At 34.4% G+C, this 27,689-nt stretch overlaps 5 protein-coding genes and 1 long non-coding RNA gene across 6 annotated transcripts; 2 read left to right on the forward strand and 4 right to left on the reverse strand.

Moving 5' to 3' along the window:
* Positions 1-1,195: 1,195 nt before the first annotated feature.
* On the reverse strand, positions 1,196-5,021 carry LOC125222700 (uncharacterized). The gene is made up of 10 exons (XM_048125457.2): positions 4,906-5,021; positions 4,588-4,821; positions 4,276-4,480; positions 3,629-3,719; positions 3,397-3,542; positions 2,698-2,941; positions 2,506-2,610; positions 2,234-2,416; positions 1,939-2,143; positions 1,196-1,813 (listed from the first exon to the last, which is right to left on the reverse strand). Exons 2-10 carry the CDS (start codon positions 4,796-4,798, stop codon positions 1,329-1,331), a joined length of 1,875 nt encoding a protein of 624 aa, XP_047981414.1. The 5' UTR covers positions 4,799-4,821; positions 4,906-5,021; the 3' UTR covers positions 1,196-1,328.
* Positions 5,022-11,100: 6,079 nt separating this feature from the next.
* LOC148933297 (uncharacterized) lies at positions 11,101-11,800 on the forward strand. Its single transcript, XR_016131914.1, has 2 exons — positions 11,101-11,432; positions 11,515-11,800. It is a non-coding gene; the product is annotated as an uncharacterized LOC148933297 (long non-coding RNA).
* A 4,032-nt stretch (positions 11,801-15,832) lies between these two features.
* LOC125219565 (dCTP pyrophosphatase-like protein) lies at positions 15,833-16,654 on the reverse strand. The gene is made up of 2 exons (XM_048121577.2): positions 16,449-16,654; positions 15,833-16,194 (listed from the first exon to the last, which is right to left on the reverse strand). Exons 1-2 carry the CDS (start codon positions 16,569-16,571, stop codon positions 15,949-15,951), a joined length of 369 nt encoding a protein of 122 aa, XP_047977534.1. The 5' UTR covers positions 16,572-16,654; the 3' UTR covers positions 15,833-15,948.
* A 1,052-nt stretch (positions 16,655-17,706) lies between these two features.
* On the reverse strand, positions 17,707-18,885 carry LOC125222657 (cysteine-rich repeat secretory protein 55-like). Its single transcript, XM_048125388.2, has one exon. It carries the CDS (start codon positions 18,748-18,750, stop codon positions 17,851-17,853), a length of 900 nt encoding a protein of 299 aa, XP_047981345.1. The 5' UTR covers positions 18,751-18,885; the 3' UTR covers positions 17,707-17,850.
* A 137-nt stretch (positions 18,886-19,022) lies between these two features.
* Positions 19,023-21,446, reverse strand: LOC125222656 (4-hydroxy-tetrahydrodipicolinate synthase, chloroplastic-like). The gene is made up of 3 exons (XM_048125387.2): positions 21,161-21,446; positions 20,757-20,841; positions 19,023-20,127 (listed from the first exon to the last, which is right to left on the reverse strand). The coding sequence occupies exons 1-3, from the start codon at positions 21,204-21,206 to the stop codon at positions 19,200-19,202; spliced, it is 1,059 nt and encodes a 352-aa protein (XP_047981344.1). The 5' UTR covers positions 21,207-21,446; the 3' UTR covers positions 19,023-19,199.
* A 2,871-nt stretch (positions 21,447-24,317) lies between these two features.
* On the forward strand, positions 24,318-26,249 carry LOC125223967 (cytochrome b561 and DOMON domain-containing protein At4g12980-like). The gene is made up of 3 exons (XM_048127292.2): positions 24,318-25,004; positions 25,239-25,493; positions 25,711-26,249. The coding sequence occupies exons 1-3, from the start codon at positions 24,372-24,374 to the stop codon at positions 26,023-26,025; spliced, it is 1,203 nt and encodes a 400-aa protein (XP_047983249.1). The 5' UTR covers positions 24,318-24,371; the 3' UTR covers positions 26,026-26,249.
* Positions 26,250-27,689: the final 1,440 nt, after the last annotated feature.

A 27,689-nucleotide genomic window follows, 5' to 3' on the forward strand; every position in this document is an offset into this window, starting at 1 on the left:
ACACTAGACTTTTGAAATTTAAATTTAAATAATTTTATGTAAAAAAAATTTATCTATGTGAACTATTAATAATTTCATAAAAAGTTAATTAGGTATATAAAATATTAAAATTCGTTATTTAATTTAATAAGTATTTTTAAAATTTGATTAACTTCTAATTTTCGTAACTTTTTTCTCCATATTATTTGTACCTTAACTTTAAAACTTTGTAAGTTACATAAAAAACAAATATTTGTTATGTGAGGCGAAGTAGGATACCATATTTCGAAGTTGTATCAAGCAAGAAAATGAGAGTTTACAACTATTCACGAAGCATAGTTTGGTTACTTTTGTACGGATGATATGTACGCTAACATCGGAAGAGACAGTGAAGAGGAGGCATCAAAGTCGAAATACGATAACAATATTCTTTATTGTGTTCGACCCACGAATTCTATATTCTGGATCCGTCATTGTAGCAAATACGGAGTAGTTAGCAACTGATCACGCCACTATACATATAAATGTCAAATTTCTTTGTTTGTGACAATATGCACATGTTCGTATTAAATTGACTTAGGGAGTGTTAAGTAAGATGCATTATGGAGTAAGATTAATTTAATCCTGGCCCAACGGTGTGTATCTTGGTGTTCGGGCGAAGAGATTGGAAAAAAGAGGTCCACGCTTAACAATCTTGGTCCGTCTCAATAATGTCTACATTTCTCATTTGACATTTCTCAACTATTCACACCCCAGTATATTAACTTCACCTAAATTTCTGAGATTAATTTAGAAGTATTTCCATAAGATATGTGTAATTTTAACTAAGTAGTTTTATTTAAACCAGTAGCTATAAGTGTTTTCAACGTTTTAATAAAAATTAAACAAATATATTCATAATTTTTAAGTACTAAAATATCATTTTACATGTAACCTCCTACTAAATACATTTCGCTAATTCTCTCTTAGCAACATAGGAGTTAAAACGAATATTCCATCAACAAGCAGGACCCATACTTATTTAGTCTTGGAAGTCTTGGTTTTGATTCATCACGACACAATATTGTTGCTGCTAGTGTGCTCATAAAAAATTGTGATGAGTGGTGTTTTTCCAAGGGTTACTTTGAAAAGGTAATTTAGTCTTGATGGTGACTTGATGCCACTGTTTTTTTATGTTTGATGGTGACTTGATAATTACTACAATCTTAAATCACGGTTAAAATAATTAAATAAATGTTCAATATATAGCTCAAAATATGAAGAGTAACAATCCAGCATGAGGAATTTTCCTCTTCACAATTGTAATACACAAAATACAATCGTTAACAATTTACTTAACTCTCTGATCCTTAGGCATTCCTAGGTGGAGTTACAAGCCCAAATCCAAATGGGAAAAGAGGATCATAATGAGCATCTCCAAGATTCATAGGAAGTTGATCTACAGATTTGAACCAAGTCCTTGCAAGCTTCCCACTGAATCCATAGTCACCAAACAGCACATCAGCCACCCCTTGCCCTTCACTGCCCGGAAGCCACGCCGCCACCAAGGCATCTATTTGCTTAATGTAGGGTTCCAGCACAACTGGCCGCCCGGAGACAACCACCACCACACATTTCATTGATCCACACACGTTCTTTATGGTGCTTGGACCAGGCTCTGCTATGGTTAGGTTCGTGCTGTCCCCAAACATCTCTGCATAGGGGACCTCCCCTACTACAACGATGGCGTGGGAGAATCCTCCACTCTTCACAAAGCTTGCATCTGGATTCTCCGAGAACACCACCTGTGTCAAAGGGTCCACCGTCTTCTTGATGGCAGCCAGGATTGTAGTTCCTGTAAACACAATTACATAGTTAGACCAACATATATATTTGTGTGCATGTTTTGAAATCTCAATAGGTTTGTATTGCGCTTTGTGATCATTGCATCCCTAAACCTTAAACATACACCCAACTTACCTTCTGTGAGGTCGTTTCCATGAACACCCTGCCACTCAATAGTCCAGCCTCCACATTGGAATCCTAAGTTATCAGCATGAGAACCGGCAACTAGAATTTTTGGTGCTTTCTTCGGAAGGGGAAGCAATGGACTCTTTGGGCTCTTGCCATTCTTCAACAAGACAAGTGTTTTTCTTACAGCTTCCCTTGCAAGCTCCCTATGTTCCTGTAATGATAAAAAAACGCTTCATTAAAGGCAGAAAAAGGAACTACTTTGGAGCTGTGATGAATATATATGAGCTAATAAAAAACAAACCTGGCTTCCAAGGTGTTTTGCTAGGGAGGGATCGGCTAGGGGATCCTCAAATAGGCCCATGACGAACTTCACCCTTAGTATTCTACGGACAGCATCATCGATCCTGGTCATGTTGATCGCATTACTTTTCACAAGCGAGGTCAGACTGTTGATGAACTCTTGGAAATTCTCAGGTACCATAATCTGCATGAGATCAAGAAACATGTAAGATCAGGTTGACTGTGTTTGAAATGGAGGGTCTTCTTCGTTTCATGGTTTGGATGTAAACTAACCATGTCGATTCCAGCAAGAACACCGGCCTGAACAGAATAAGTGTAGTTCTGGTGAGGTGGACTCGTGATCCTATCAATGCCCTCCCAATCTGATATAACAAAGCCCTACAAAGAGCAATGGCAATTGATGATTAGAAATCATTTCATCATGATTCTAGGAGAAGTTGATCAGATTCAAATGTTAGTACTTACCCGAAATTTTAGTTTGTCCTTGAGGAAGCCATTGATGAGATTGCCGTTAGCATGCATCTTCTTGCCATTCCAGCTCGAGTAAGAGACCATAACTGTGGAAACGCCTTTACTGACAGAATCATGGTAGGCAGGCATGTGAATGCTGAACAGTCCTTTCGAGTCAATGACAGTGTTGTTTTCGTCTAATCCCCTCGTCGTGCCTCCATCTCCCACGAAATGCTTGGCACAAGCTGCAACTTTTTCCCTATGAAAAGATGATCAAGTTTGGTCAGTTCATTATTTTTTTTCTTTTTTTAATTTTGACTCTGCCTATTAAACTGATCCTATAATTGGCAGATCAAGCTTCTTGGTCAAGTTTTCACAATAGAAGGACATAATAATTTATTCACTAAGTTCAACTGCTTTGACATCATGAGAGCCAGTTGTTTTCAAAGTGTGGAAAGTGAATGATGAAAGAATTTCATACATCACATTCATTCAGCTACCGTAACTGATGCTAACAAATTTTGGCATGTAATAACGTAACACACATTATTCAATTGATTAGAAAATGGCAAAAAGACAAAACAGTAGAAAAATATCAGGACAGACCATGTGAATTAGATCAAAGCAAAAACCTAACTCCCAAACAGATTTTCTTCTTGGAAATAAAAAACATATGTAGTATTGATTAAAATACTATGAGAAAAGGAAACTTACTTTCCAGCAACAAATGGAACGCCCTTCTGAGAGTTAGCTGGGAGATCACCCTGCAAACCGGGGATGATCTCGGTCATGTTCTGAACAATCGTGTGATCCTCGCTGTAGCTCTCGTAGCAACGGCCCCATCTTGGATCCCGGCAGACCTATTAAGTTACAAATGACCACACATCAGTAAACGCGAAGAAGTTAAACAGAAACAGTGGAAAAAAGAGGGGTGAAACTCGCTTACAGCTATGCAGGGTGAGAAGGCGTATTGAATTCCGGTGGCCCTAACTTCTAGTGCAGTAGCTGCTCCAATCCTCTTTACAAGTTGTTTATCCCTATTTGCAGTTACCAACAATTAGTGATGTAGAAAAAACTAAATCTTGAACTGTACAATCGTCTCAACATTTTTGTTTATCAATACAGTTCAATCATAGTTCGAAAATGGCATAGATCCAAATCCTAGTATGTTATACATTTGAGTCTTAATGAGTCAAATATGGCATAATCAAACAGTAAGATGAAAATATCACATTCCCTAGATTTAATTGCCATTTTTACTGAGATGAAAAGTACTCCTACTTTGAACACATCAAACTTTTTGTAAATTCCTACCAAAGACCAAAGTAACTAAATTGAACTAAACTGTTTTAGATAAGACAAAGATGATATTTCAACTAATGACACAATGAAGTGGAGAAAATTGAGTGACAATAATTACTTTAATTGAAATTACGCAAAGCACGCTAGCCTTTTTCCAAGAGACACACATAAATTGAAAGTCATATTGAACAAGTTATCCATCAAAGACTTTTCACCAAAAACACACAATCTCACACACAAAGACAAAGCACTTGTATCTATCTATCTATCTATGTATCTATATATGTATACCTGGTGACACCAAGGCCAACATTGTGAGGGAAAATGGTAGCTTTATAGACATTGTTGTTGCCATGAACCGCATCAATCCCATAAATCATAGGTATCCCAAGCCGAGTTGAAAGAGACCCCTTTTGAATATTATTCACCATTTCCATCCAATCTGCAGCAGAAGCCTTGGGCGCAGGAACACTTCCTCCACCACTCAACACACTCCCTGGACAACAAAAAATTTTAAAAATATAAAGAACTCTTTTCAATGTTGCATAAAAATGAGGCAAATAAAGATGGGATCTTGAGGAATATCAAAATGCATCATTATACCTATGAAATACTGCTTCATAACATCAGGGGTGGCTACTTTCCTTTCAATTTGTGTCATTTGCCCAATCTTCTCTTCAAGAGTCATTCTTTTCATCAAATCTTTGATTCTTGTATTCAAGGGCTGTTTGGGGTCTTTGTATTTGAGATACTCTGCTTCAGAAACAGCAGCCCACAAACAAAGAAACACCAAAAACACCCTCATTTTGTTCATTCCCAAAGCTGCTGCTGCTGCTGCTGCTTTCATTGAAACGAATCAAAACTCACATTAGCATATAAACAATACATTAACTAAAACTGCTAGAAAAGAACTAAACTTACAAGAACAGAGTAGTTTAGAATGTGTGAGAGCTGAGCTATATTTTCTGACGGAAGTGTATCTATGACTGTATATATAGAGAGGGTTTGGGGATGGGGTAGGGGTGTGGGGTTGGATTACTTTTGGAGATTCGGCACGCTGCACGTTGTGGATAGAGAAAAATGTACGTGGTATAGTGCTTACGATTTAGCATTGAAAATTAATTGAAGAACATGAAGAGCTTTGTCTAACTTTGGATAGGACAATTAATTGAGATCCACCATTACTTTTATGGTATATGCGACTTTTTTTATGGATGATTTACAATAGATTTCACCGGATTATATAAATATTTATAATACAATAGTTTACGGATCAGTTATAATAATTACACGTCAGTATATGTTACAATTTAAATAATGTTATTCTAGTGATATATAAAAAATAAACAAAATATCTAGAAATCTTATAAGAGTGATACATTTCAAATTTATACAATCATACTAAGATATTTCATTACTATAATATATTCCCTTTGATTTTAAATTGGTGTACATATATAATTTTGACGGTATAATTGAAGACTAATAACTAATAAAGAAAAAAAATTAAATAAAACAAATTTCAACAAATGGGACATTTAGTATTTATCATTTAAATTTAAAATAATGTGGGATAAATAAAAAATGATATTTTATTTATGAGTTTATACACAATTAACCTTACTAGAAATTGAGATTACGGTATCTCTCCACCACTATTTCACATCAACCATCAATGGATCTCTTACTCAAGAGAAAACACTTACTCCATAAATCATCTATTCACTTAATTATTCATCAGTCTCCCTACTTCATTATCTATTTATTTTTTATATTAAGTTATTCATTATGAAATTTATTTAAATTATTTTATATTTAATTAAAATATGAGATTCATTAAATCCACATTATAACACAGATATAACAAAAAAAAAGAATAATAAAATATAATAAAATAAGAAAAATATAATAAAAATCAAAATTAGAAACAAAATGTTCGGTTTGACTTTTGAGGCTTGAAACCACAAACTCTAGGATTTATCTGAGGCACAAAATTAGAAACAAAATGTTCGGTCTCATTAGTTTTGTGTTATAATCAAATAAATTCATATAGTATAAAGAAATAATAACTTAGGTGTAAAATCAATTGTCCCACGTCAAAATCACAAGAAATATTAGAGTTGATAACATATCTATAAAAGAATCAATTGTACATCGAAATAACATACTCTTTTAATTTTCACTAATTCACAAATCCGACACTAAGAATGGAAAAGATTATGAAATTATAGTTTAATTTTATTTTAAAATTAGAATTTTCAAAATAAATAAAATCACTTTTTTCATAATTACCCCCCCCCCCCCCCGGAGCAACTTGTCAGGAGGTGACCCCTGCAACGCTACTCCTCCCCTCCCCTCTCTTCCGAGTGAGATGAGCTTGAGTCTTCTTTGGCTCATCATTGCGCATGTTCTTAATATTTCACTATTTTTTCCTGTTCATAATCATTTACAAGTCTATAGATGGATGTCATAAATTTCTTTTTCGATCCATCCATCATTTATTTTTTAAAAATTTAATTAGTAAGTTTCATATTACACAAATTTATTTTACTTATATTCTATTATAAAATTAATATATAAAATAACATTTATATTACAATTTTTCATATTTTCTATATCAAAAAAAAATAATCCTCCTATTTGTTATGTTCTTCCCCAAAATTAAACAACTTCCTCCTTTTCTGTATTTTAATTATATTTATTAATTTTAATACCACTTCCGATGCAAACTAAAACAATTTTGAATTGGTTTCAGTACAATTTACCAAAAATATTAATTCACCGAAATGTGTTCTGACATTTTTTATTCTGTATCCTTTTACGCGTTTCAAGGTGAGATTGAGCTCATTTACAGACAACTGGACAGTACTGATTGGAAAGTGGGACCGATGAGATTGCAACGGATCTTTTTGTTTGAGATTTCAACTTAATTGATGTTTAATGGAGTATTGAATTAATAAATTTGTGTTTAATGATTGCTTCATTAGATTCTTTAATTGGAATAGTTATACGTTATCACTAAATTCAAAAATTGCGGACCGTTGCCAAATGGAACTATGCCATTGTTGACTTCTTTAGTGCAACGACGTGATTAAGATCTATAAAAATTAATTGTCACAAAGTCACCAAATTTGATAAATTGCTTGTTATTCCTGAAATTTTAGAAAAAAATTAATTAATATTCTACTCCATTTGGCTCATTCTGAGGAGTAGATCTGTAAAAATTATGGCAATTTGTCAAAAGGCCGTCAAATTTGATAAATTGCTTGTTAATCCTGTAATTTTAGAAAAAAATTTAATTAATTATAATATTCTATTTATTTTATTCTAATTAATACATTTTCATTTTTAAATATCTCACTCTAATTTACATCCTTTTCAAAAATGGAATATAATAATCTCTGCTTATTCTTTATCATATTATGTTCTTTTGAATGTAATGAAGATAATATTATTTTACTAATAATTTTTAATTGTCTCATTATTTATATTTGGAGAAATTGCGTATGATATGAAGCTAAAATTCATAGTTTTTTTTTTTACAAATTTGTATATTACAAAAGTCACTAATTTTTTAATATGAAAAATATAAAATATAAATTAAAATAAAGTATTTTAACTTAATATTTCCTCAAAATTCAAAAATTACAGACCGTTTCTGATGGTCAAGCTGAGAGCATAGTACATTTCAATTGATTCATAATCCTCAGGTCAAGGGAATTCACTAGATTGCGAGGTGTAGGGACTCGATACCGAGATGACTATGGTCATCGGACTCACCTTCAGCCTCCTGTCAATAAAAATACCTCAACCAACTACACTTGATACTAGTATAGAGAAGCAAAGGGTCGATCCCATAAAGAGGAATAGGACGTGAGTAAGAGTTAAGAGGACTTGGGAATGGGTTGGTTGTTGCCATGCAATTTTTGGGTTGAGAACTTTAACTACTAGACTCTGAAAGTGCAACGAACTAATCTAACAACTAGACCTAGGAAACAGAAAACATGATGCAGAAATTCACGATGAAATAAAGATCAGACAAAGAATGAAATTGAACAACTAAATTTATTAGACCTAGTGAAGCGATTTTCTAAAAACAACTAAACAGGGGAACGCATGCAGTGGTGACCATTCTCCCAAAACAGAAATAGTACGGAAAGAAAAGCTGCAACAACATAATCTGACTCTTAACGAATAACGACCTTCATCTTCTCCAACAATATGAACATAAACATGTAAAGAAACAGAGTAACAACAAGATTAGAACAGAGCATGTTGAATCGAACGATGAACCTACGATTAAACGGGAATTTAGAACATATCTATTATCACCAGACGAGGTAAACAGAGAAACGGAAACTAAACATCATATCCATGTAGAATTCAACAGATCCAACGTCAGATACTTCATCCACTCCGGATCCAAGCCATCTGAAGCAAACAACAACAAATCCCCATTCCGATTACTCCGATCTAGACAATTCAACAGCAATTCAACTTCAACCAAACAGATCAAGTGCGAAAAGCATCCAAAGTAAATAAACAAGATCAACGCAAATCGGAAGCGAAAACAGAAAATAAACTTCCATGCTAAATTTTCCAGAATTCAACAATGATTTGACGATCGCCGACAAACACAGATATTGAAATGATTGTTTCTTCGCCCTACGTGAGGATGGTGGTACACAAACTGAAGCTAACTGTCAAAACGCGAACTCCCCAGAATTTACCCCATGGTGCAGTATGTGTAGAGAAATTTGAAGAAGTAAGCTAAGAACTACGTGCTGGAGCATGAAAAAAGTGATGATAATTTGGTATGCGCTTCCAGTATTTATAGACGGATGGCTTCTAGATCCTTCCTTGAATTCTCTATTTTGCCCTTCATCTTCGAAGCTTCCCCCGTCTAGTAAATACGTGTTCTTTTGCTCATTTCCACTTCTTTTCTTCCGTCAGGCAAATGTTTTCTTCATTTCCTCCGCCTGGTGATTTTTCTACACATGTGTGTTAGACCTATGAAATCATTGAATTTAACCTCATAATCGATGCATGAAATTGGCCTTATCAGTTTCCAATCAAAACTATCTTTTTTGACTTCTCTATTTGCAACGATGCTGATTAAGATCTATAAAAATTATGTGCAAAATGTCATGAGGTCATCAAATTTGGTAAAATGCTTATTAATCCCATAATTTTAAAAAAATAGTTAATTATTTCATTGCTTTGATATATTTTCAATTCTCTCATTTATTTCACGTCAAATTTGTGTTTGACGTGAAAACCAAAATTCATATTTTGTTTAAATATTTACACTGTTATTTACAAAAGTCATTGATTTTAATATAAAGTATTTTGACTTCCAAATTACATAATTTATCTTTAAAAATCTAAATTAAAGCAATTAATAAATTATCAAAGTAATTAATTGAATAGAGATTGAGATTCTAAGAAATATAAGATTAATGGTCAATTAATTGTGGTTATCATAATTGTAGTCGACTTAAACCTTTATTGCTGATCTACACAAGCAAAGCATAAATATTTAAGGGTAGGTTAGTAATATATGGTACTGGATGTCGTATTGAAATTTTGGTATGAGTTAAAATCAAATATTTATTTTATCCAAAAGTTTCGATAGACTGTAATTCGCTCTATCAAATTTTCAATATGATCAATTCTAATATTGTTACCATACCACCTTTTTAGTATGGTGTACTCCCTCCGTCCCATATTATGAGAGAGATTTTTTTTCAAGAAATAGGAAATGTGACATATTTTATAAAACAAACTAAAAATGGAAGTATGACATTTATTATGGGACGGAGAGAGTATCAAAATTTTGTACACCGGATTTCGATACGATATATCGTAATACAATTATACTTTCGGCTTTAATCCGCAAACCTGGTCGAGCAGGATTATTCGAATTCGCCTAAGGCGGGTTCAGTACACGCGTGGTCAAACCAAAAAAAATAAAACTATAAAAGAAAGTTGGTGAAAAATGATAGTGGAATGTGAGTCCAATTTTTATATACTCCCTCCGTCCCTAAAAAATAAAAACTTTTGGGACGACATGTATTAATACACAAGTAAAATAAGAGAGAGAGATAGAAAGAAAAAGTAATTGAAGTATTGTTAGTGAAAAATGAGGTACATCTTATTAAAAAGAAAAGAGTTACCAAAAATAGAAGTGCGCTATTTTTATAGAACGAATGAAAATGAATATAATTTCTATTTTTGTTGGATGGAGGAGTATTAGTTTGATAATAAAATGAGAGTGAAATGATGTTAGTGGAATGAGAAGCTTATTACTCCACCCGTCTATAAAATGTTGTCCATTTTTGCAATGAACACATACTATTAATGGGAGACGGATTAACATGGACTCCTGTTGGAAAATGGACGGAGTAACATGTAGGATAAGATCCATTGTATTTAGGGCTGTATGTTTAAATCTGCATGTGCATATGTTTTGCATAGATGGGTTGGGGTTGCTGAATTGAAGTTGTGGACCAAATTGATGTTGGTATAAATTTGAATAAATTGATGTTGATATTGTAAAAAATACTTGCTCCGTCCTGTATAAATAGTCAGTTTTTGTTTTTTTTTTTTCCATTTTGATCTGTCCTGCAAAAATAGTCTGCTTTCATTTTTTTTTACTTTTTTTTTTATTATGATGTAGACCTAATTCTCAACTAGCAATATTTCAATAATTTTTTCTTTCTATTTTTATCCTATTTTAGCAATTTAGCATTAAAATTTATGTCGTCTCCAAAATTTCTATTTATATGAGACGCGGGAATAATCTAACATATATGTACAAATTTATAAAATGATGAAAACAAAAATACATAATGAATTATAAATACAAATTTCTATGAGAAAATATTCATTCAAATTATAAAATTAGTAAAATTTCATATCTATACAATATATAAAAGGGGAGTTTTAGGAGGTTTTGAATAATCATTTTATGCTGAGGGATGCAAATGAAATGAATATAAAATTCATAAATTAATTCTAATAAATATATAATCCTACCTAGTTGGTTTCTCACGTTTCTTCTTATTAGTGGAGATTAGTTTCTCATGTTTCATATATACGTGAGTGAGTGGGAGGTTAGAGCATGGCATATGAGGTAAAAAATCATTACCGACAAAGAAGCACATGAAGATGAAATCGTCTATAATACATTCGAAATCAATCTCAAAAGGAAGATTTGGGAGCCTCGTCTCAAATTCCAGATATTCACGAAGAGTCCAAAAGTTCAAGAACTGCATGACCTTTCTCATCAAATTCTCCAGCCGTTCTCATTGTCTTCCCTTCGCAATTTGCAGCTAAATGGCCCACTTGACCACAAAGAGAAGAAAAATGGGAGCAACAACTTTCATGGCATCATCGTGGCTATTCTTATTCCTCCACTCGGTGTTTTCCTCAATTTTAGCTATAGAGTACTTCTATTTCTCTTTCTAATTTGAATTACTACTATATTTATATTTGATATATTTATATTTGATTTGGTGATATTAACAGGTTGAGTTTTGGATTTGCTTCTTATTGACGCTTCTTTTGGTTACATTCATGGAATCATTTATGCTATATATATTCTCACCCATTAGACATATTCACCTCTCTATCCCATTCCCAGGTAAATAAATACTTTTATTCTCTATTTGTCACTTTGATTTATGTTAATTTGTAGTCACTATAGCTTTATCTTCTTGATTTGGATGGCTAGAGAAGCCTCCACAAAATTATGTGGTGTGAATGATTCGATTGTGTACTTTCATGGGTCTCATACATCTTATGCTTTGCTCTACGGATGATCGTTTTAATACATATTGATTGTTGATTTTGTTCTTTATTTTATTGTAGTTTTAGGTGAGGTGTTCTTTATTTATTGTAGTTTTAGGTGAGGCAGGCTGCTTGAGATTGTTTTAATGTCCATCACTAATTATAACATATAGTAAAATTTATCTAACAATTATTTTCTCGATAGTAATTTGCAAAGTAAACAAGTCTTAATAAAGTACTCCTCCATATCTTTAATTTTCGTACAAAGAGATTTGCATTACAAAGAGAATCTTACCATGTCACATAGTCAGGAGTTTCTGTTATTTAGGAGATAGTTCTTTAATTTATACGTTAATTTATTTTTCATAAGTAGTTAATTTGTCTTCGAGTGGATTTCAATTTCGTTCATAGACTAATTTGTTTACGTTTATAAGTATGTCCTTTTAGTATTAGGTATTCATACGCCTATATAAACACCCCTTCCTCTTGCAATTCTTAAGAGTGTTGATACGCCATCGAGAGTCTAGAAATAGAGAGGTGGTTTGGCCTGCCAAGTCGACGGAGTAAAGAAGAGGAGTGGTTGCACGAATATCTCGACTATTTTGATGCATTTATTATTTGCAATTAGTTGGTTGCAAGTATTTCTCATTTCAGTTATTTGTAAGTTTATATATAATGATTAATTATCCATTCTATTTAATTCTTTATTGTGATAGATTTTATCTTTCTGCTCCACGATTTATTGTTTAAACATTATATTATGTGATTTGTTTCAAATTTATTATGCTTTAATGTTGATTTGTATAGATTTTTTATTCTCATATAACTAAAATTATTACTCATATTGTTCTTTGTTAATATTGATTCTAATTTGTTTAATTAATTTAAAATTAAAAATTAATATTTTAAAAATATATTAATCTGTGCATAGCACAAGCGTGATACTAGTAATATTTAATCAGAAACTTTCGATTGTTTCTCAATTATCACATCTGATTACAAAATGTCATTTTATTGGTAATTTTTTAAAATGATTGCATTTTATTAAAATAAGAAAAAGAAAAAAATGTATTCTAATAAAAAAAATTAAAATCCGTGACTTTTATATTCTACTTTCAATAAATTAATTAGATTTTGAGCAAATTTTTATTATTTAAACAACTACTAACATTTTATATTTAAAATAGATAAACATACATTGTGATAATATGAGATATCCAAAATAATCTTTTAAATATAAAATCATTATTACTATATCATACTTTCTTCAAAGCTAGTTGAGACATTTTTTAAATAAGATTAAAGAAATTGATGTTTAAAATTAAGATTAAAGAAATTGATGTTTAAAATTAAATAAAGAAATGATAAAATAAGAAAACAAAAAAAAAATAATAATAATATAATGAATAGTAGGGTAGTGACAAAATGCAAACTCATATATTGTACTACAAACGCCAAACTTTTCAACACGGTATCAACACAATATAAATACAGTGTAAAATTTCACTATTTTGATGTCAACACAATGTGAATACAATGTGATAGGGACCTGATATTCTATTTTATTCCGGAAGGGAGCTGATATTCTCTCCGTATATTTATTTAGTTTATTTATGTTTTAGTATTATTTAGTTGTTATGATTTTATTTACTTTTCATAGTGGTTAGGATTTAATTTGCTTTTATTTACTTTCCTACTTTATTAGAGATTTTTTTTGTACCACACATATTATAAATATGTGTGCAGTCTTTTATTATTATCAAGTATAATAAATTAAATTAATATTTATCATTCTTTCAATCACGGTTTATCCCTTATGGAGAAATCAGATTCTCTCTCAAGTCTCAATGTCTCTAAATTCACACCAATTCATCTCTATTTGTGCTCTACCAATCGATAGGGAAGATAAACCATATCACAATGTCAGCATAACATTAATCGTTGACGTTATGTTGACATATTTTGTTGCTATTATTTTATTATATGTTAATATTTTCTAACGGTTCATATTATAAGTTAGAGTTTGTACAATATTTAGAGTTTGCATTTATGAAATTGAATGTATAGTATTCTTCCGATTACTTAAACGCATATAAAGTAAATAGTGGACCCCAAGCATCCGTAAATTCAATGTCCATAATAACTTTCTACTTCTCTCCTTTTTCCACTGTCGTCTTCTCCATTTCCTCTCCCCTCCTCCTTCCTTCTTCCTTTGTAAAAACGTGTAGCACAAACACAGGAAGGGGCGTCTATGGTGGGACTACTAGGACCGGTACCCAAGTCCCCGCTGGAGTGCCGGCTTGGCTCATGTTGGGTCCATCGTGTTTTCAAAAATCCGATTTTTCTGGATCAGATAATCAAGTATAAAATGCTTTAAGATCGGATTTATAATATTCTTCAATTATTCTGTACTCAAACCTAATTTATAATATTTTTCGTATTTACTTGAGTTAACAATTTCATTTTCTATGTCTTCACCAATAATTATACTTATATATACTCCATCTGTTCGCGAATATGAGTCCTGTTTTTCTATTTTTATCCGTTCGTAAATAGGAGTCCCGGTTCACTTTTACCATTAATGATAATAGAGTCCCCAAACATTCCACTAGCTCATTTTACTCACATTTCATTTGAAACTAAGATATACAAGTTGGAACCCTTATTCTACTATCTTTTTTCCACTCACTTTTATTAACATTTCTTAAAACTCGTGCCGCCAAGGAATGAGATTCCTAATGTTGGACGGAGGAAATACTATGTTAAAAAATACTTTACTTTTTTAAAAGAAAAATTGTCAAATAAAGCACAAATTTTTTTTAAAAGAAATCTAACGGGTCTTATACTTTTCAAAAACAGAACAATAAATCATTAAACTAGAAAATTTCACAATAACTTCATACTCCTACTTCTGTCTACCGTTAGAGGTCTCGTTTATTTCTGGCATGAGTTGTAATAATTGTTAAAAAAAGTGAGTGGAAAAAGTTAATGGAGAGTCTAACTTCATTTATAGTAAAAATGAATCAATACTCCTATTCGCGAATGAACTAAAATAGAAAAACGAGATTCCTATTCGCGGACAAATATCTACCCGAAGGGATTATTTATTAATTTGGGGAAAATAGATGCAAGTGTGTCAACCGGAATATCTACGTGGACAAAACAATGATAACAGTTAGCAAAATACTCCCTTCGTCCAAAAAGAGTATGCACTTTTTCCTTTTTAGTCCGTCTCACAAGAGTATGCACTTTCTAAATTTGAAAACTCCTTTCTTTGTAATGAGATGAGACTCATTTTCCACTGACAATACTTTAGTTATTTTTTTTTTCTATCTTTCTCTTACTTTATTAATTATGCTTTTAAACCATGTACAATCAAAAGTGTATATTCTTATTAGAAGGAGGAAGTAAATCACTAAGTTTGATTAAATTCCTTAATATTGCATTTTTAAAAAATAGAACTATAAATCAACAAGTTTAAAAAAAACTTTTTAATATGCACGAAATTGAGGTTGTGTGTCTTCAAAACTATGTGCGGACAAAACAATGTCGTTTGGTTACACACTAATGATAAAACACACATTCACATTCACTTCCTTTCTTCTCCGTTGATATTGTTGGTTGATAGCAATGTTTTAAAAATAAGATCGGTAAACGAACATTACGCTAACATAAACTTAATTTGGATTGACCATTTATCTTTTACGGATCCATAAATAAAGAACAAAAATGAACCAATTTCCTTTCTAGGGATAAGAATGTTCAAAACATAAGGTTCTAGACGAAAATCATAAAACAACCATACAATTAGAACAATTTTTGAATTTGAATTAATTCTAATCGGGTAGGATCCTCTGCAGTGCGGAGGAAACATAGAACCGTGCTGTGCAAATAAAACCACTCATATATTTAAAGCCACTATTCAACTTTAGTCTAACAAATAATGTAGCCGATGATTCAATTTTTACAGTTTGTGTCCCATGAAATGCTCCAATAACACATCCCTCGTCAAAAACGACAGGGGATGTGAAAAAGGCGGTCAAGATCGAAGAGCAAATTAAACAACAAAAGCAGCAGCAGTTCCATCTCGTTAATTAAATAAAAAATGTAATGATCGAGAGCCACAAATACAAAAGAGTTAAATTAAACCAAAACAGAGTGGTTGAAGAATTACTACTGATTTTCATGGTCTTCGTTGTTGAGAGGCGCCGGATATTTGAGTGCATTGAGCTCCATTTTGCGGAGGGCAGCTTTACCCAGATCAATCCCGCACATATCCGACAGCCGTACGAGGTAAAGCAAGACGTCTGATAGTTCTTCTCCGACGTGAGTTCTCTCTTCCTCTTTCCACCCAGGAAGCCCTTTTTGAACCTCCCCTTTCCATTGAAATATTTCCGACAGCTCTCCCACTTCTCCCACCTGCAACCAATTTTAATTGATAGAGTGATGAATTTTTGGGGGAAAAAACCCTAGATCATATTTGGGGGAAATAAAGTTCAGAAATCAAGAACAACAATACGTACTTCATTTTTTCAGAATAGGAGATAAGAAATTAGTCGATTATTCAAAAAGAGAAGAAAGAAGAAACACCAAAGATGATAACAATTTACACAGAAGCTTGGCTTGCTAAAATAAAGGATGAAATAAAAAGAGTGGGTGTGAGTGGATTTTACGAGAGCGAGAAGCAGATTTCTTGGGCTGTGGTATTGTTCCCAGTCTCTTGCTTTTGCAAAATCATCCATTTTCTTCTTCAGAAGATCTAGCGTCACGCTCTCTTCACCATCGCCTTCTGCCATTGCTTCTGTTTTTCGAATATTTTCTCTTCAGTGGATAATCACAAAGTCTCCACTCAACTCTCTCAACAAAGATTATATCTATGTGAATACAAAAGATAAGTTTGTCCCCTTATTATGAACAGAAAATCAAATACTACTATATTTATTTTAAAAATCTTAACTTAACTTTCTTATGTATTTTTCAAATTTTAAAATACTGTAAAGAAAACACCAATACGAAATATAATGGAGTAGTATATTTTTTTATGAAATGATACTCATTCAATTCATAAAATTTAGTACTCTCGTACTCAGTAAAATTTTGATTATGAAATTATAGGGTACTATTCTAATGCTTACAATACCTTAATCCAAAATCAAGACTAAATCTCTATCCTTGGATTTTAAAATGAGTGGATGAGATTAAAGCTCACAAATCTCAATAAATAGTAGACAAAATATCAATAAAAGGGTAATATCGTCATTATGTTATCATATGATAATTTTCGTGGGTGTTTTTTTATATCAATATTGTGTATTACAAATATCAACAATATGACATTAAAATATCAATACAAGGACAAGAAAATATCATCACATTTTTATTGAGATTGAACATGCATAATATTGAGATTTTGCCTACAATATATTGAGATTTTTTGTTGCATTGGTTGATAAAAGCTGCTTATCAACATGTACGAAAATTGAAATATAATTTATCAAATTTCATCAGCTGAACATCGTCGGAACATATGTAATTGAGATCTCGTTGGAATCCTTATTAAATTATCTTTAATTTGATATATTTTTTGAAAAAAAATAATTTAAATTGAGAGAGTTACGTAAATTTAAAGATTTGAGATGATTTTGAGGAGAGAAAAAGTAGTTAGTTATAACTACTACATATGATTTGACATTAATACCCTTTTAATTTAATTAATAATTATTTAAATTTAAAATATATTACCCTTGGCATTATATCAATCACATGATCTTCTAATCTAATGATTAAAAATTGATCTCAATTTTGAATTGCTAATTAGTTAGCAAGTGATCCCCTACCTGAAATCATAATATTAAATCATGTAGATGATGGTTTACCCAGTCACACCCCATCCAATGGATGATTAATGTAAAATCCTTAAACGAATCAAGATGAGTGATACATACAGCAGTCTTTCTCATTAAGATGATTAAAAACAATATTCACTAGTGACAATGAGTCAGTGAGCATCATCACAACATTAGTGACAAACAAACAGAATTACTAAAAAAGCAAATCACACAACATACTACTACATCAGATTCTAACAGCCACCACTCTGTCATCTTCTCCAAACCTCGAACTCGCCGAATCAAGCGGAAAGAAGAAGGGATACAATTCATATCTAACATAGCAGCTGCTATACAGCACCCTACACCCTCTCTTATCCCCACAAAATGTAGGAAAATTACTAACAGCAATTGACAAACACTGAGCACACCCCATCTCAGACAAATCTCTCATACACTGCACCAATGCATACAGCTTGACAAAGTCTGATAGATCCCTCCTCCCTCTCCCCAGCCCTCTGCTCCGAGGCCTCACCGCCTCCGACCTTATCTCATCCATCAGCGAACCCAATCTCTTGTTGAAAACACCCGGCTCTGTCACGTTCTCCACGTTGTAGAAGTAGACCCCCGAGGTGTCGACTTCTCCCAAGAAGTTGCCAGTGCTGTACCTTAAAAAGCAGTAGTCATACCAGATTCTTGCATCTGACTGGCTGGGGCACGCGGGTTTAATCTCCTTTGCAGCGTCCTTAATGCAGGAGGCGCAGTCGCTGCTGTTTACGTCGCCCCTGCATTGGGCCACGCCGTAGACTTTGTATCCGTCTTGGCCGTGGGAGGCAGCCACAAAGCCATGGCGGATGGTGCCTGAGACTAGCTTAGGCAGCAAGGAGTCGATGTTTCTTGATATGGTGGGGTTGGTTTTGGTGTCGTCGTTGCAGGAAGTGGCCGAGATTTCTGACGATTCTACTCTTAGACTTAGAGTGTAGAGAGAGAGGAGGATGAGGGAGAAGATGGATAGAATATTCATGGCTGCGCTTACACAGAATGCTACTCCAATAATTTGGTACTTATGATATATATGTGAGACGATTAGCATGACTTGTTTATGTGTGAAGCAACTTCCTACTGAATGCTGAGTGGAAAAAACCATTGTTTTTTCTAGTAACAAAAGAAGAATTTCGTTTGGTGTGGGAAATGTCAAAGGCTAAAAGAAACTGCCTATTTGCATTAGTTTATAGAGTGCAATTTTATGCCAAAGACTTAATGGTTACACTTTTATCCATTCTTTTTCTGCATATCAATGAATTTTGGCATTTACCTTCAGAGAATTAAGTAATTCATGAAGTAATAATTATGACAAGACTAGTTATATACTGATTCAAGCTTCATATAGATATATGAAAATTATGTGGATTGTGGCTATTGAAAATTGAAATAGCAAAACATGAAATTTCTAACGGAAAATCTGATACAAGAATATCAACAAATCCCTTTACTTTACAGGCACAAGGAAAACAAAACTCACAATTTTCAATTATTGTTTAGGAAAAGCAAGCAGATCAAAAGATTTGAGTTGAAACAGTTCACCAGGTGTAGCATCTAATACCGACCGATCAAAATAAAGTCGTCGTCCTCCAAGATCCGGACATCTTTCTCTCCTACGAAATTCTCCCTTCCAAGTTCATTGACTATGTTCACAAACTCAACCCTCTTGGCCAGAGGAAGGGGTACGTATGGCAACCGGAAAACTGGTCTAACGACCCCAAGCTGGGCTAGGGCTGTGTTCACACCAATTGGGTTTGGCTCGCGGAAAAGCCACTGGATAAGAGGGATCAGTTTTGCGTTTAAACTTGGATTCTTTCCTCCAAACATTAGTTCTCTCATTAGACGTGGGACCAAATTGCTTGTAACTGATATTACTCCAGTGGCATTGTATTCCCACCTCGAGTCGTGGCATTCATCGTCGTTCCCACTCCACACGACTATACCATTGCTCGTATACTGCTCTACCCTATCATTTCCAACGCACTCTTTGATGCCTGCCAAGTTGGTGCTCTGTGCTAAGGTGTGAACCACGGGTGGTGGAATGTCTTGGCCAGTCCGTGATGGTACGTTATAGATAATCGAAGGGCCCATGGGAAGCACACAGTCGAAGTGAGAGGCTAAACCTTCCAAGGAGGTTTTCCCATAGTAAGGATTGATGTGGAGCGCCGCATGCATACCAACAGCAAAGCCTTGTTCAGTGGCATGGATGGCTTCTCGTGTCGAGTTACTCCCCGTGTTACCAATGACTTTAACGGAACTGCCAAAGCAGTTGACTGTGTGGCCAATGAGCATAATATGCTCATCCCAGCTCATCAATTGGCCTTCACCAGTGGTGCCACCAACAATCACTCCCTCAACACCATCTTCAATTTGCATGTTCACCAAGGCATCATAGGCCTCCAAGTCGAATCTGCCATCTGGGAGATAAGGTGTCTTGATTGCTGTAATCAATCTCAGCGATTTTATGTCATCGACATTAGTCCTGCAGACAGGAGTTTCACATTACACATGCTGGTTTCTTTGGACATGAAATAACACAGATGGGAGCACCATATTTCCTTTGCATATATTCTTGAATCCCTCATAGCACCGAGTTGCAAACTTGACCTTTCTAGAGATACATCTCTGACGAAATTTTGAAGATTGTCATTTCAAGTGCACATCATGTTACGCGTCAAAAGAAATCAATTTTTCCTATGACAACACCACTTTTTGTATTCAATATATACTGGCTAATGAGAACATAGTATACACTTGCTACTATCAATAAGCACAAGGACATAACAAGGGCATGAGCTGAGAAAATAAGAGAAATCCAACTAACATAAGCTTTTGCATACTCAACTATTAACCATAATTATTCAAACTTTTTTTTATACTACTACTAGATATGTGTAGGAAACATTAATGACAAATTGAAAAGTGAACACTGGTTTTCACTATTATCATGATCACAACAATTTTATTGATTTGCAAAGCTCATTCTCACCACCACTAAAACATAATCCTCTATCAAACATGATACTCTTTTACTGAAAGTCTGAAACTACGGTAAGCAGGCAATCAAGAGTACAAAACCAGTTGCTATGATCAAATGGATGGCGCAATTACCTGTTTTTAACTTCGTTACTACGCATTGGGAGGTGAAAATTGGGAACTACGGCTGCTCTAGGTGATCTCCAATTTGGAACCACACCTGCACCATAGCAGTGAAAACTGGCATCAGTAGTCAAATAAATTTGATCATTATTTGAAAAAAAAAAAACATGAAGAACATCAATCATTCTTCAAACTGATACTGTCAAATTGTGCCTAAATCTAATATACTGCATTCCCCTAAATTTTTTTAAAAATACAATAAAACTGCATCAACTACCTCCATATCCAAATGAGTACTTTTCTACATAAAAAATATAAGAGAATAATCAAAAGATGCGTTACATTTACAAGCGGATTCCGACTAGAGAAAGATAACAATTAAAGTGTGATGTCTATAAAAATGGATAGCAATTCACCTCGATGAGTAGATTTGAGAGAGCAACATCCGATGAACGACGCCATTGCACGAAAACTCGACGAATTGAGAGAGGGGACGGAGAAGAGCGTGTGGGTATGCTAAATCATGTAATTCTCCCGCAATGAGTAAGACTTGGACGGTGGGAGCTCAGCCGCATTACAAATTTTAAGCTCCTGAGGATGGGATGGGCAGTAGCGGTGACTAGTGAGGCGGCGGCGATGTGAGAAGATGTACACTTAAAAAAATCCTTGAATAAGCGGACGTGCTATCAATTAGGTTTTTGTCGATACTCGTATGGTCAAAATGCTACTAATAAAACTTCTTCCATATAAAATATGAATGTTCGGTTGAAATGAGTTTTTAAATATAATTGATAAAGTAAGAGACTAATAGAAAAAAAAATAAAGTTTTAGTAGATTATAAGTATAATTGATAAAGTAAGAGACTAATAGAAAAAAAAATAAAGTTTTAGTAGATTATAAGTCTCGTCAAGAGAAAGAAATTTCCAAAATTAGCTCGTACTCCTAATTTTGCTCGAATTGATTTTAAATTCTTATTATTGATTCTGTTTTCGGCAGTGTATTGTAAAAAATATAATAAATCAATTTTTTTCCTTTGATCACCATTTTGGAAGAAGAAAATTGGGAACTACAGCTGCATTTCACTTCCATCTTATTACTATCTCCTTCTCCTTTGTTTCTTAGATTTATGCTCACACTTCTTAATTCCAGAAAGGAAATAGTAGTAAAATATGTTCAGTAATAGTACTGCTATCATTTTATAATGATCACAATGAAATAGTAATAAGATGGAATTGAAATGCAGTTAGCAAAGGTGGTTCTTGACCAATCATATATAGGTTGATTGTGTGATGCGTTATGCCCAAGAACGAAATAAATTCCTGATTTAGTAGCACGATGATATGAAGACAATGTGTATTCCTGATCTGTTACATTGTTGTTGGAAGAATTTATTCACCTACCTAAATGTTAAGTTATGATAGAGGACTTGATTTTCAACTGGACTAGTGTGTGGTTGGTGGATATAAACGACATTAACGTCTGAATTTGATCAAGATACACACTAGGAATACAATTCAAACTTGGCTTATGTATAATTTAGGTGGAGATGTACCAGTACTACTCATTGCTGAATTTTGTCCTCTGATTGCTACCTTCAACTTATTTAAGAAGTTGCATATCTTTAAGCAATGGTGCTTAATGATACGTGTACGTATTGATAGAGAATCAATTACCAAAAAAATTGTGGACAATTCGTAATCTTTTAATACTCCTATATGAAGAAAAGTTGAAGGAGGATAAGCCTCTTCAGCTTGTAAAGAGCATATATGAATTTTGTGACGATTCATTGCCTTCTGCAGGCTTAAGAATCAAGTACTAGGAAACTTGATTCTAGATTCTATTGTTACAGCAACAACATAGCTTGGTTTGCACCACACTAGTCCCATATGATCAGTTACACAAATGACATAATTCTATCTAAATTAGAGGAAGAATTCTCAAATTAATGCCTGTATGCGATCATTTATTTGTTGTTCGACCTTTTGTGCAACGATGTGCAGCTCAGTGCCGACACAAGGATGCTAGTGCCTAGTGGGGAACAGCCTTGCCGAAGAAGAAGGGAGACCTGTGCCCTTGACTCTACCAATTTGAGATTTATGACAAGGTCAGCCGGAAGATCCTAAATTCGGACTCCTACAAGGTGGACCTGTTGGCCAACGGGGTTTACTTGTCCAAACAGCACAGCGGCGTAAATGAATACAATCTTTTTCTTCATTATATCTTCTTCTTGAGTTACCTTTTGCATTATTATAAAACCTCATATTTTCAACAATGATTTCCTAACATGGAAATGAAGTGTACTGCCTTAATTAAAGTTCATTTTCTTGCATTCTCTCTCTCTATCTACGACCTACAAGTTATCTTGATAAATACTCCTTTTGTTATCATAACTTAGTAATATGATGAATTGTCAGTTTGCCCGCAGCCGCACTGGCGGATCTAGGAGGCTCCGTGCAACTAATTTCTTCTTATCCGGACGTAAAATTATCATATCCGCCCCCTCCGTATACACTAACGTCGCTCCGAAAATCGAAAAAAATTGTCATTTTCGCCCTAAACCAACCTACTAATATATATTTCGCCTCCTCCGTTTATGAATCCTGGATCCGGCACTACCCGCAAGGGCAGTGCAGTTGGCAACGAGGAACAGATCTTGCTGCAATGAGCCTGGGTTCAAATCCTACGTGTAGTTGCTTCAATCTCTCAAGCAAAGTGTGAGGCCTTGGGAGATGGCTTCTGGCAGCCCGTGGATTAGGCCTCCCCTTAATGGACTATTGCGTGTCCTGATTGAACTCCCTCGCATGATGTTGGACCAGATTGTGGGGCCGCGAAATCACCTTTTTTGCTGCAATGATGAATTGTCAATAGTATTGCTTGTTGGAATTAGTAATATGATGAATTGTCAGTATTATTGCATGTTGGAACTACACAACAAAAAACGGCATGTGCGAATCTCATTCTGTATCCCCTCATAGAAGATGGGTTACTATTCTGTTTATTTCTTCTATTTTTGTTGCAATTATTCACCGGTATATATTTAAATGCTCTGTGTCACAGTTTCTAATATGGTAAAATTGCTGGTTCAAAAATTAAGTTATTTACATATGGTTGAGACTTAATAAACCTATGACTTGATTGGTAAATAAAAGTAGACAATAACTGATAAACTAGACTAGACAGAGTGGTCCCTGAGACTTATGTAACGGCTAATATATAGGCGAATATCTGCCTCTTATTTAGGAAAGTTTACGGATTTTTTTTTAAAAGTGGGACGAAACTTCATAATCAAAAATATGTGTACCCAGTTCAAAATAAATAAATAAATAGAGTATATAAACAGAGAGTGACAATTAGCCGTTCAAATATTTGCTTTTGTCAATCTATTATTAAAAGCTTTATTAATAATCATATTGTAATATCATAAAAAAACACATGCATTTGATTTGACGTTTTTACTGCTATATTTTTACTAAAAGAAAAAAAAAACATAAAAGATTGTAGTGTTGGAATTGGTTTTGAAAAATAATAAAATAAAAATATGGCCTCCACCACCACAAATATAAACACAAGCTTCTTCTTCTCTCTCTATAATCACCTTTTTTTCACCTCTGCGAGTGAGATCCACTAATGGCGTCGCCGCCTCCACCACCCCTCCTAATCCTCGGCGTCCTCTTGGCAGCCTCCCTAATCCCACCCTCCCAATCACAGTCCGCCATGTGTACCAGACAGTCCTTCAACAACAACAAGCGCTACACCTTCTGCAACGACCTCCCCTCCCTCAACTCCTTCCTCCACTGGGACTTCGACGAGCCCCAATCCACCCTCTCCATCGCCTTCATTGCCTCCCCTTCCAAGCCCGACGGCTGGGTCTCCTGGGCCCTCAACCCCTCCTCCACCGGCATGGCCGGCTCCCAGGCCCTCCTCGCCTTCAAGCAGCCCGACGGCAAGATGGCCGTCAAAACCTACAACATCACCTCCTACGCCCCCCTCAGGGAGGAGTCCAAGGTCTGGTTCGACGTCAAGGACTCCTCTGCTGAATCCTCCGCCGGCGCGATCACCCTCTTCGCCACCCTCGTGCTGCCGGAGAAGGGGAAGACGGTTCTCAACCACGTCTGGCAGGTGGGGCCCTCCGTCACCGCCGGAGTTCCCGACAAGCACGACTTTCAGCCCGCCAATTTGAACTCGAAAGGCAGCCTTGATTTGCTCAAAGGCCAGACCACCGCTTCCACCGAGGGAAATTCCAGATTGAAGAAGAGGAATGTGAGTTTCTACTTTCTGATTATCGGATTTCTGTTTGTAATTTCCTTTCTCGATTTTATGAATTCTGCATTATGATTTGCCAGAAATAGATATACAACTATAGAAGTAGTTATTATATGTTTGATTTGGAATTTCGTTACTTTGGGGGTGATGGAATTGAAAAATTAGGTTAAAGTAATTTGGGGGAAATGTTGTAGATGAAGAGGACTAACTTGTGTATAACAATGGAATCAGATTCATGGAGTTCTGAATGTGGTGAGCTGGGGGATTATGTTCCCTACTGGGATCATCATTGCTCGATACATGAAGGTGTTTCCATCGGCTGATCCCGCGTGGTTTTACCTGCACGTCTCGTGCCAGGTCTCTGCCTACGCCATCGGAGTTGCTGGTTGGGGAACTGGCCTTAAACTCGGGAGCGAGTCAAAGTCCATTACTTATTCAGTTCATCGCAACATTGGGATCACACTCTTCGTCTTTGCCACTCTGCAGGTTTTTTTTTTCATGCCAGATTGTGCGACTCTCATCTTCTTAATGGCGCAGATTTTTGTTGTTATCTGTGTTTTTTTGATTTAGGGAAAGCATAGTTTATCTAGAATGAGTCTGTGGCTAGTCTTGATTTGCGATTGATGTGTGCGTTTGAACTGTATCTTTCGTGTTGATGACTGAGCTTTGCGTGTGCGGTGTTTGCTCGTTTCGCATTATGTAGGTATTTGCATTGCTTTTGAGGCCCAAGAAGGACCATAAATTTCGCATCTACTGGAATGTTTATCATCACGGAGTAGGATATTCAGTTGCTGTTCTTGGCATCATCAACGTGTTCAAAGGTCTCGACATATTGCAGCCTGACACCAAGTGGAAGCGTGCATACATTATTGCGATCGCGCTTCTTGGAGGCATTGCCTTGTTGCTGGAGGCCTTCACTTGGGTCGTCGTGTTAAAGAGGAAAAAGGGCGACACATCTACCAAACCGTATGAAGGCTACAATAACGGACACAGTAGGCAAGAACCTCTAGCTCCATGATTATTTTGTGCCATTTTGTTCCCTATCTATACCTAGTTTGATCACATGTCTATTTTTCTCCCTCTTAGATTCACTTGCTTGGTTGAGATTGTGCCATTTTCTCTTGTACAATAGTTTGTGTAGTTAGTCTGGCATACAACCTATAGATACAGGCTGGAAAAAACCATTATTTTTGCTATTTTCTTTTGTCTCCTCCCCTGTTTTATACAGTATTATTACAAGTATCTAAGTTGTTTTTGTTGCATCTATAACATGTGATCCCTCAATTAGAATAATGCTTCATTGATCATCAAAAATGGCACATGATTCTTACTTGCAAGACTTGCACATGGGATGCATTGATCTAGGACTCATCTCCTTTTGATTCTTTTTTTATCGACCCTTCTAATCTCATGTTTTACTTCATCAATACATACAAACTAAATTCATAGAACCTATTATAAATTGGTTGAACATGGGAAACCTTCGTTCGTTTTGAGTACTCGTTTTGAAAAAATGATACTACTAATAAATAGTTAAAATGGGGATAGAGTAAACTAAGTGAAATAATAATGAAGAGAGACTTTTATGTATATTATTATCTATTTTACTTTACTCTCTTTATCATTTTTTAAAACGAGTGGTCAAAATGAAACAATTCTACTAGTGAGACAGAGGGAGTATGTTATTTCACTAGCATGACACATAAGTGTGTGTCGCCCCGTTAGAGGTGTCATGATCTAATTGGTTTAACTTCTACTGTCAAAAGTTTACTTGTATGGGCATAAAGTTAAAGAGTGTGATTTGAGGTGTTTGGTCCCATACACATTACTATCATTATTATCATCTCTTTTCTTTGCTCAGCACTAACTGCTTTCACTTTCACTCTATGCTCACGCCTTTCTTGTTCACATTTCGATTCTTCATTTTGCCTTTCTTGTTCACATTTTGATTATTCCATCTTTTCTTTTTTCGAGTTAAGATTTAAAACGACAGTTACATGTATTTTCAAACATTTTAAACACACAGAAATTATTGTTACGTGACTAGGATTTTTATGTTGTCTGAACTCAAAGTAGGTCCCATGTTAAGCTACAAGTCATAAAATTAGACAACTTTCGTAGAATATATTCGATTGAGATTTTGAAAATAATCTTGTGTTCACCACGAATATAGTAGTGCTACATCAGTTGTCACATATTGAATCGGTACTAGCGAAATTAATACCTAAATGGGAAAGGGAGTCCAAGATATTACTATTATTACTTACACAAGATATTACTATTATTTCGAAATTGCACCTACAAATATGTAATTTCGTAAATTTAACGTCAGCTATTACACAATTCGACATGGCATAACCATAATAGCATTTCGTAGATATAATAATTTGGCAATCAATTAATTGATAACATAATATTTTCATATTTATGTGGAAAAAATAATTTGTTTCCCACCCAATTATTACTATATTTATATAAAATCCTTAGTAAATTAATAAGTCATTGTAAATATATATAATAATATAATAGCTAAAACAGTTAATTTTTCAAGTTAGAATTATCTTTATTTTAAATATAATTATTCCGAACGACTTTCGAAGGATTAGGGAGCTAGTAGTTACTAAATAAAAGAAAATATTACCCCTACTACCTTTTTAGAGAAGAAATCCAAAAAGGCGAGGT

Source organism: Salvia hispanica, chromosome 1 (assembly GCF_029641045.1).
Source record: "Salvia hispanica isolate PSC_SH4W2 chromosome 1, Shi_PSC_v1, whole genome shotgun sequence".
Taxonomy (NCBI): domain Eukaryota; kingdom Viridiplantae; phylum Streptophyta; class Magnoliopsida; order Lamiales; family Lamiaceae; genus Salvia; species Salvia hispanica.